The sequence below is a fragment of the Xyrauchen texanus genome, chromosome 19, assembly GCF_025860055.1.
Source record: "Xyrauchen texanus isolate HMW12.3.18 chromosome 19, RBS_HiC_50CHRs, whole genome shotgun sequence".
Lineage (NCBI taxonomy): Eukaryota > Metazoa > Chordata > Actinopteri > Cypriniformes > Catostomidae > Xyrauchen > Xyrauchen texanus.
The window spans coordinates 39,468,939-39,478,032 of NC_068294.1; the positions used below are offsets into that span (position 1 = coordinate 39,468,939).

General features: G+C 34.8%; 2 protein-coding genes across 3 annotated transcripts in view; one reads left to right on the forward strand and one right to left on the reverse strand.

The window, feature by feature from the left end:
• Positions 1 to 2,346, forward strand: part of LOC127659454 (UV-stimulated scaffold protein A) — a 39,068-nt gene extending 36,722 nt beyond the window's left edge. For both annotated transcript variants that reach the window (XM_052149288.1, XM_052149289.1), the window contains exon 14: positions 35 to 2,346. In XM_052149288.1, coding sequence (XP_052005248.1) covers positions 35 to 128 — 94 coding nt within the window. In that variant the 3' untranslated portion in view covers positions 129 to 2,346. The remainder of the gene's footprint in view (positions 1 to 34) is intronic.
• A 434-nt stretch (positions 2,347 to 2,780) lies between these two features.
• LOC127659455 (NK1 transcription factor-related protein 1) lies at positions 2,781 to 8,308 on the reverse strand. Its single transcript, XM_052149290.1, has 2 exons — positions 7,860 to 8,308; positions 2,781 to 3,728 (listed from the first exon to the last, which is right to left on the reverse strand). The coding sequence occupies exons 1-2, from the start codon at positions 8,263 to 8,265 to the stop codon at positions 3,013 to 3,015; spliced, it is 1,122 nt and encodes a 373-aa protein (XP_052005250.1). The 5' UTR covers positions 8,266 to 8,308; the 3' UTR covers positions 2,781 to 3,012.
• Between the last annotated feature and the right edge of the window lie 786 nt (positions 8,309 to 9,094).

The following is a 9,094-nucleotide window of genomic DNA, read 5'->3' on the forward strand; positions in this document are numbered from 1 at the left end:
TTTTGGGAATCTCAATCTTATGGTTTGCCTTTAGGAGCTCCATGAGACGAGTAACAGAGGTCATGGTCAAGATGGACAAGCGGAAACATGAGAAATTTTCAAATCAGTTCAACTATGCGTTGAATTAAAGGAGACAGACTCACCTCCACACACTTTGGATTTTACCTCAGTACATTAAGTGCAGCTCCCAGCAACAAAGCCTTAAATAAAGTTGAATAAACTTTGATAAATATAAACACTGAAGATTATCATTTTAAAATGCCTGTCGTCATATTAAATTATTATTATCATTTTTTGCATCTGTATATAAACAACTAATTTAAAGTTGGTAAATTATATATTTTACATCTTCAATCCAATGTATTTTTTCCCCACAATTTTTGTCATTATTTGCTTTGTTCATTATTGTATTTATGTGATTCTGATGTTTAAATATCACCATACTTTTGCCAAAATGTTTTATCAATGTATGCAAATATAATTTGAATATTCTGAATGTTACTGATGGCACAATAAATACATTTCTTACTTTGTATATATATATATATATTCTGTCAAATGCAATTCTGAAACAAAAATTGGGTGATATTTTTGAAAGTGAAATGATTTAGAGCTGAAATTGTAATGCTGTTTACACATCAAGAGTAAGATTGTTGTGTCTAAGAATACTCAAAAGAAATATTCAATTATGTGCAACTTTATTAATATTTTATTATTGAGGTTTGCATGGTTTTCAAGTACAGTTGCCTCAGTATATGCTTGCAGTTTCCCTTTTTCAATGAGCCCCTCTGAAACTGTAACTGCACAATTGTTTAATATAATTTATTAGTGTAGCAATATTATCGTAATTATTCATACGACTAGTGTTTCCTGGTGTAGCAACACTAAAGCAAAGAGGCTCACAGAAGTATTTTTGCATGATTTATAAATACACTAAATAGAGCAAAATTAGGTGTATATTGCTGAAAAAAAATGCCATTGAATATGACAGAAGAAATGAATGTTCTTTGAATGTGCTTTGAGTATGTAATCGGGCAGTGCTCTGTAGTGACAGAAGTGAATAGAAACTCTCTAAACTGAATATGGAGACTCAAAGCAGATATCGACGTGGAGAGGAAACGCATTAAAGTACGCGCTTCAAGAATCCCAGGACAAAATGTATAAAAATATCACATATAATGTCACTGAAACATTACTGATATTTCGTAAGATAAACTTCAAATATTTTTTTCACGGAAAACAGATCGTCGACGGGGATGTTTGAGAATATTAAAGGACTAATTCTGTATTTCCGTGCGTTTATTAACTCGAAATATTGTATGTGCATGTGAAACATTAGTTATCTGACAGCATCACATTAAAATATGCTTCTCTGTAGCAACCATAACAAATTAAACATTTTAATAATCACATTGATAATACGCAACTAACGCTGTAAGCCTCTGAAAATGCTATTTAAACGTGTGACCCTGAAAACAGGCAGGAAAAAAAAAATCTGGACAAGTTTAAATGAAAATAAACATTTAAAAAGTGAAAAAATTGCACACATTTAACTCAAAATTCGCACAAAAATACAAAAGAAATAATCCATAAAAAAAGATATTTTCTTGTGGAATGCAGGAGCTCGTTTGTGTCTAATTGTGGAGAATATGTATTGATTAAAATAATATTTTAAGAACATTTAATGCCAGATTAGAGAAGCCAAAATATGAAGTAGGCTATGCACTGAAAACCTTTAATCACTTCATCAAGGAGATGCATAATAGAATATTTCGTTTGAATGTGTTGAAGAACATAATAATTAATAAAAGTGCATAACTTTAATTACCAATTTAGTAGAATATACCATATTAAATCCCATTATCATTCATGTCTAATTACTTAAATACAAAAAAAATGAAATATATGTTGTGCAAAAATATTTTAAACCAACACAAAATTAAGGTGTATATAGGCCTGATTGAAATATTTCAGTACATGGATTTTAAAAATGCAGTGGCCAAAATGACAAGTAATTGGATAATTGAGCAACTATCAAATCAATAAGCCATTTTAAAGGATATTATGTCATTAGTGAGCTAAACATCCATAATTAGGACTACTACAATATGTGCCTTTTTCTAACCATTAAAATGTGTGTTTTGTTACAAATGTTCTGTGTCATTTTTATTAGTTCTTATTTAATTAACCGAAAATAAAGATGATTAGGTAAATCTTCCTATCATCGATTGCACACAGAAAGTTTTTTTCTCCTTAAGTGTAAATGCTCTTCGTAAATATGTACATGAAAATCTATTTGAAGATGTTTAAAATGTAAGCATGTTCGAGTTTCTCACATCGAAATTAAAAGAGGATCTATTTCATTTGTTTTTCGTCACAGCTGTTAAACTTCTAATATTCTTTAAATATTCTGTATTGCAAGATCATATAAAACTACATGTTACATTAAGTTAATAAACCTTTGTGTGTGTGTGTGTGTGTGTGTGTGGGGCAAATTTTTTGCGACCTTTTTCAGTGTGAGATGTCTATGCTGCATCTGACATAAATAATGTCTCACACACTTTAAAAATAAATCAAGATAAACCTTTCATTGGGCCTATATTTGTACAAGATTTCAGTGGAACACGCGCATACCTTTTCATTACATAATCTGTTTTATTCCCTACAACATTTGCATATGCATTCAAATTTAAGGTCTAAACACATATTCATAATAACTGATTATTTACAATCTGACCTAGAGAAATAGTCACATGTTATCAAAAGGAAGCAAACTGAAATTAAATAGAATTATTAGCATGTAATCATATTGCCGGGCGGACATGAGGACAATTATTCGTAAACACAACTCTGGGTTTGCCTCAATGCAATATCTCACAGGTTGAAATATAATTTAGCTCTTCAAGACAAACCTATCCAGTGTCTTTGCAATCTGTAACACCATAGAGCTTCAAGTTTAAATGTTCTGTCAATTTTTCACTGGACAATTGTGTGTCTCCTATAGTTCTGTTCTTATAAGTGCGGCGCGTAAAATGTTGGTGCTCCATAAGTCTGAGAGCCCAGCATGAAGGGTGACAGTACTGCATGACCCGGTAGAAAGGGCAACTGGGTGGTGCAGACTAGTCCTCCGGGCGCGTGACCTGGATAGCCGGTGTGCATAGACAGGTGGCCGCTCATAGGAGGAGATTGGCTCAGTGGACTCAGGCTCCCCAAACCGTTGCTCGGGCCATTCGGTCCCACTCCGTTCCCGCCTGTCGGTGCGCTCGTGTCCGCGCCCGGGTTCTGTTTCTTCCACTTGGTCCGGCGGTTCTGAAACCATATTTTCACCTGTGTCTCTGTCAAACTCAAGGACAGCGCCAGGTTGAGCCGTTCGCACACGGACAGGTAGCGCGTGGACTTGAATTTGTTCTCCAGAGCCACCAGCTGCTCGTACGTGAACGCAGTCCGGGCTCTTCTGGGTTTGCCAGACTTTGAGTCCGAGCCGGAGCGCTTCCGTTTGGGTTTGGTTGGGTGACTCTGTCCGTTTGAGGATGACTGTTGACTCTGCGCTCCGTCTGGGCTTCTATTTAACGGGTCGTCGTCCTCATGCTGTCCAAATTCGGCGTCGTTGTTCCCAGTCAGTGCGCTGCTCTCCTCGCTGCACAAATCATCCTGAAGCTCGCTGTCTGACTGATTCCCTCGGGGAAAATCATTCTCACATTCATCTGATCGGAACACGAACCCATCCTCTGAAGAAACACAAAACATTGGCATCAAAACGCATCTTATCACACCCATTAAGGGTTTAAAGGAATATTCCCGGTGCAATACAAGTTAAGATCAGTCAGAAAACGACAGCATTTAGGACATAATGCTGCTAACCAAAAAAAAAAATGACTTTCGACTTGTCCCTCCTTTTCTTTACAAAGTCAAAAACTCTGTTACAGTGAGGCACTTACAATGGAAGTGAATGGGGGCCAATTCGTAAACATTAAAACACTCACTGTTTCAAACGTATTGGCACAAGACGTGAACAATATGCCTGTTAAAATGATTTTAGTGTGATAAAATAGCTAAATAACCTTTTCTGTGTAAAGTTATAGCCTGTTAAAAACGTCCTAGCCATGATGACGTAATGCCGTAAATCATACTTTACAGCTCAAATAATTCAAGAGTTTTAACAGAAGAATTAATGCAAGTGCTTTTATCAAATTATAAGCTTCACATTTCTGCTTTTAAACCCTCTCAAAATTGGCCCCAATCATCTGCATTGTAAGTGCCTCACTGTGTGATCTCTATTTATTTTCATTTTATTTTTTGAAGAAAAAGAGGAACAAGTCGAAATTATTTTTTGTGGTACTCAACATTATGCCACAAATGCTGTCGATTGAACTAAACTTCTTCTGAACCCGGAATATTCCTTTAATGCACATTTGATAAACAGATAAACACGCACTGATATGAGTTCAGTATCAACACGTTTTCTAATAATAGACACAATAATAGTAACTATCTAATAATAGTTACTTTTAAATAGAATTAAAAGTAACATTTAAAGGGACAGTTCATCATTTACTCACTCACAGACCATCCCAGATGTGTACGACTTTCTTCTGCAGAACAAACAAAAGAATATCTCAGCTCTGTAGGTCCATACTGCAACTGAATGGTGACCAGAACCTTGAAGCTCCAAACAGCACATAAATGCAGCATAAAAGTAATCCATATTACTCCAGTGGTTAAATGACTGTGAAAGTGAGAAACAGATCGATATTTAAGTCCCTTTTTTTGGGATAAATCTTTACTTTCAAATCTAAAAGTCACATGTGGCACCTGTTTAGTGTCTTTCAGATGTGAAAGTGGTGATTTAGAGTAAGAACGACTTAAAATATTGATCTGTTTCTCACCCACATCTATCATAACACTTCAGAAGATATGGATTTAACCACTAGAGTTTTATGGATAACTTTTCTGCTGCCTTTATGTGCATTTTGGAGCTTCAAAGTTCTGGCCACTATTCACGTGAGAGATTTTGAACAAATTCATTTTAGAAGCAGAAGATAGTCATACACATCTGGGATGAGGGTGAGTAAATTAGAGATTTTTAATTTTTATTGTTAATACATTAATGCCTAGTGTAATTCATATTAATTATAAATGTTACTTTATTGTTCTACATGCTGTTTATTAAAACGTTTGTAAAACGAGTTCAAATGTTTTTATTACATGTATTTAAATTAATCCAAAATAAAGAAGCTAACATGTTTACACATTTGTTTATGGTGTGGTTTATTTTACAATATATTTTAAGGATAAAACAATCTGAAAATATGAACCCACATGAGAGCAAATTAACCCAGCATTTCTGTCAAAATGAACCAGCATCTGGGTCGAATAAATAACCCTTTTGCTGAGTTAAAATGAACAACCCCACTTGCTGGGTTAGTTTAGACCAATGTGTGTTCTTCTGTCCCATATTTAAACAGCGGCTGGGCTAAAAACAACCCAATTTGGGTTGTTTTTAACATAATTTTTTTAGAGTACAGGTTAACCTAATTTGATAAATTATAATGTAATGCAATTTGTTATTAAATGAGTATAATTAAAAACTGCTACAAGAAAACAAGGAAGTCCATATTTGATATTTCTTATTTAATAGTGGACATTTCTCAATTGTTGCATATATATATATATATTTAATTTCTCATTTTAATTTTTCTAAAAACTATTTTCAAAAAATGTTGGACAGTGATTTCGATTGGTAGAAATTGGTTTGTTATTTTTTATTGATTGTATTAAACAATATGCTACAGGCCTGAACGTTTTCGTTAAAGCTTTTAAAAGATTAATATGTTTACAATCTTTATATACTAAGTTTAAATTCTAGCACAGCCGTACCTAAATCAAATATATATATATATATATATATATATATATATATATATATATATATATATGTGTGTGTGTGTGTGTGTTAATTTGTTATTAAATTGAAATGGATACATCTTAAAAATAGGCTAAAATATTTTTAATATATATATATATATACACACACACACACACACACACACACACATACATACATATATATACACATACACTTAAAAATATTTTTGGCTATTTTTAAGATGTATCCATTTCAATTTAATAACAAATTTCCATCAAATTGAATTGAGTCTTGAAGAAAATGTAATTAATAAAACTTGCATTTTTTAAGATTTATACATTTATTTTATTTGTATTAGGCAATTCAATTAGATGGAAATTTGTTATTAAATTGAAATGGATACATCTTAAATATAGGTAAAACATTTTTTCCATCCAATATATATATATATTTATAATGTTATTTTATATCTTTATAATATAATAACTTTTATAACCTTATTTATTTTTTATTTATTTCAAATTTCATTGCTATTTTGCTGGTCTTTTTACCCCTTTATTTTAAGTGAAGACTGAATAGATGTCACTTCCTTTGGCTTGTCAATTCGTCTTGACATCTTAAATCATAGCATGGCCGTCCAATCGATAATTCTCAATTTACTCATCCATTTAAAGCGGCTGTTAAAAACAGCACAAACCTTATCAAATTATTGCAGCCTACAATTACTGTTTATTGAAAATTGCTGGCGCGCGCGTTGCCGCCAATCAATCATAGTGTTTGACACATATTTGTCCTTGCAAATACAGAAGATAAGATGATGGTCATGAAGCCACTGCCTGAGACATTCCTTTCTATTTTCACCATTTAGAGTCGAGACAAAGCACTAAAATATCTAAAGAAAAGAAAGAAAAAAAATCAATTACAGCTTTTCGATTGCGTTTAATTTAACGCGAGTTCCTGCGTAAAGACACTGATAATGGGGGGGAGCTGGTCCAGACTGGTCGATATCCTATTATAGAAATGAGTGTATCTCTTTCAGGCAGCTTGCAAAGTGACTCGCAACATCTAAATTACAGGGCCAAAATTCGGATAATTACTAGATTAAACCCTATTATACTTATTAAGGGAGATATCGATCACGGGTCTCCCAAAACAGCAAAAGATGCTGGATCAGCACAACTCTATTGCTGGAAAATAAATCTTAAACTTATAGTTGTTTACCTGAAAAACACATGATTAAAAAAAAATAAGTGTATTTATTAAGTTTCAACCAGTCTCAGGAATGACAGAAACGTTTTGACATTTTCTAAATGACCCTCATTTCACTCCAAATAAATAAATAAATAAAAACTCTCAGACTAAACACGCACGACTTAAAGAGCAACTTTACCAGGATTTTAATAACCTTGCAGTGTTCGTATCTTTTTCCTTATATACAAAGACGTTGTTCTGGAGGTTTAAGGCCTGTTTGTATTTGTTAACAATTATAACAGATTTTACTATTATTATTTTTAATAAAAGCTGGATTTTAATAGATGTATGCATAAATACAGAATAGATGTATGCAGTTGATCAGGCATGTCAAGCAGGTGTCATCCATTGGGATTTGCTATACTTCATCTTAAACTGTTTTTATCAATTTTATCTAATAATTTTGAACGCAGTTGTATGGCCTCTTATAAACTGGCAAACTATATGAACTATTTGTGCATTAAAAAAAAAATCTTTATCACACCTCTGAACTATATAAACAAACTGCAAAAGGCTGATTAAAAATGACGACATGTAACCAGTTACATGTTCACTTTCTCTTTTACATTCATATACTTTCATTTATTGGAAAATACATTTCAAATACTTTCCATGAGTCAAATAACTTTGCATCATATCAATTTCAATTTATTTATTTTTTTAGAAAGGTAGGCTAAATGCACATTTTATGCAAACCACCCAAGTGTAAACATATGAACGTAATAAAAACAGTTACACTTACTTAAAATTCCCGATGATTTTTTACAGTCGTAGTCCTCTGGATAAGACTTGTGCTCGATTGTGTGATTCGAGTCATCGCTTCCTCTGTTTTCTGCACCAAACGCGAATTCTGTCCTGTTAGACGATTGCCTCTTACTAGTAAATTTATTCGGGTCCAAAATGTCCAGAACCGAGAACGAGGTGGTCCGGTGACCGGTTGGCGGCGCGCCCGCGGGCGCAGGTTCGTGTCGCGGTGAGCTGTCTCGACTCTCCGCCGGTAACGCGTCTCTCCCTCCGGCGCAAGAAAACACCGGCAATTCAGCTGCAGCGAGGCGCTTCTCGTCCATGCCGTCCTGCGGAGCGACCACGATCACTCCGGGCGCGGGAGGCACGATGGAGTCGCCGACCTGCACCTTCTCCCTGTTCATAGCTCTCCAGAGGGCAGGACAGCTTTCAGACTAGTATTTTATATTACTATTCTTCTTCAACATGAGACATAATGTTGAATATACGTGTAAGTAAGTGCAGTGCGCTGTTTATAGCCAGTTGGATGCTGCGCTTCAGCTGGTCACCGTTCAGGAGTTGATCCAGACGGTCTCTGGGTGTTGATGCTGATGTCCCCCCTGCTCAGGTCCTTTTTGGGTTTGAGCCATTCCCTTAGGACACCCCAACGTTTATGTCACACACACACACACACACACACACACACACACACACACACACACACACACACACACACACACACACACACACACGCCTGGCTGACTCCCCCTCCTCCTCTTCACACTGCTATGATCATTGTCAAAAACTTAGACACAAGCCATGGCTTATTTATGCATTCATATTCTACCATGAGAGGTAATTGGCTACAAATTAATCCCATGCCTCTAATAGCCTATTATCTCCGTCTGATGATGTGGTTCCTGATATACACAGCTGTCAACTCACACCCAATGTGGGAGCACTGGACTGGAAAGTCACTAAAAAAGCTTATTTTCCTTTACTTTCTCACTCCCATCTTCCCGGACTGGGTTAAGATTAGGATAATGATTGTTTCCAGAGAAATTAATGAGAAAATGGGGCACTTAAAAGCAGTCTTGGAGTGGTTAGCAGTGAGTGAGTCATTATAATGCACTTAGTAGAGCAACTACAACAAAACAGAGGCATTTACAACAGATAGAAACTTATATTGAATCATTGATTTTTATTAAGTTTTCTTAACTTAAAGGAATGTTCCAGGTTCAGTACAGGTTAAGC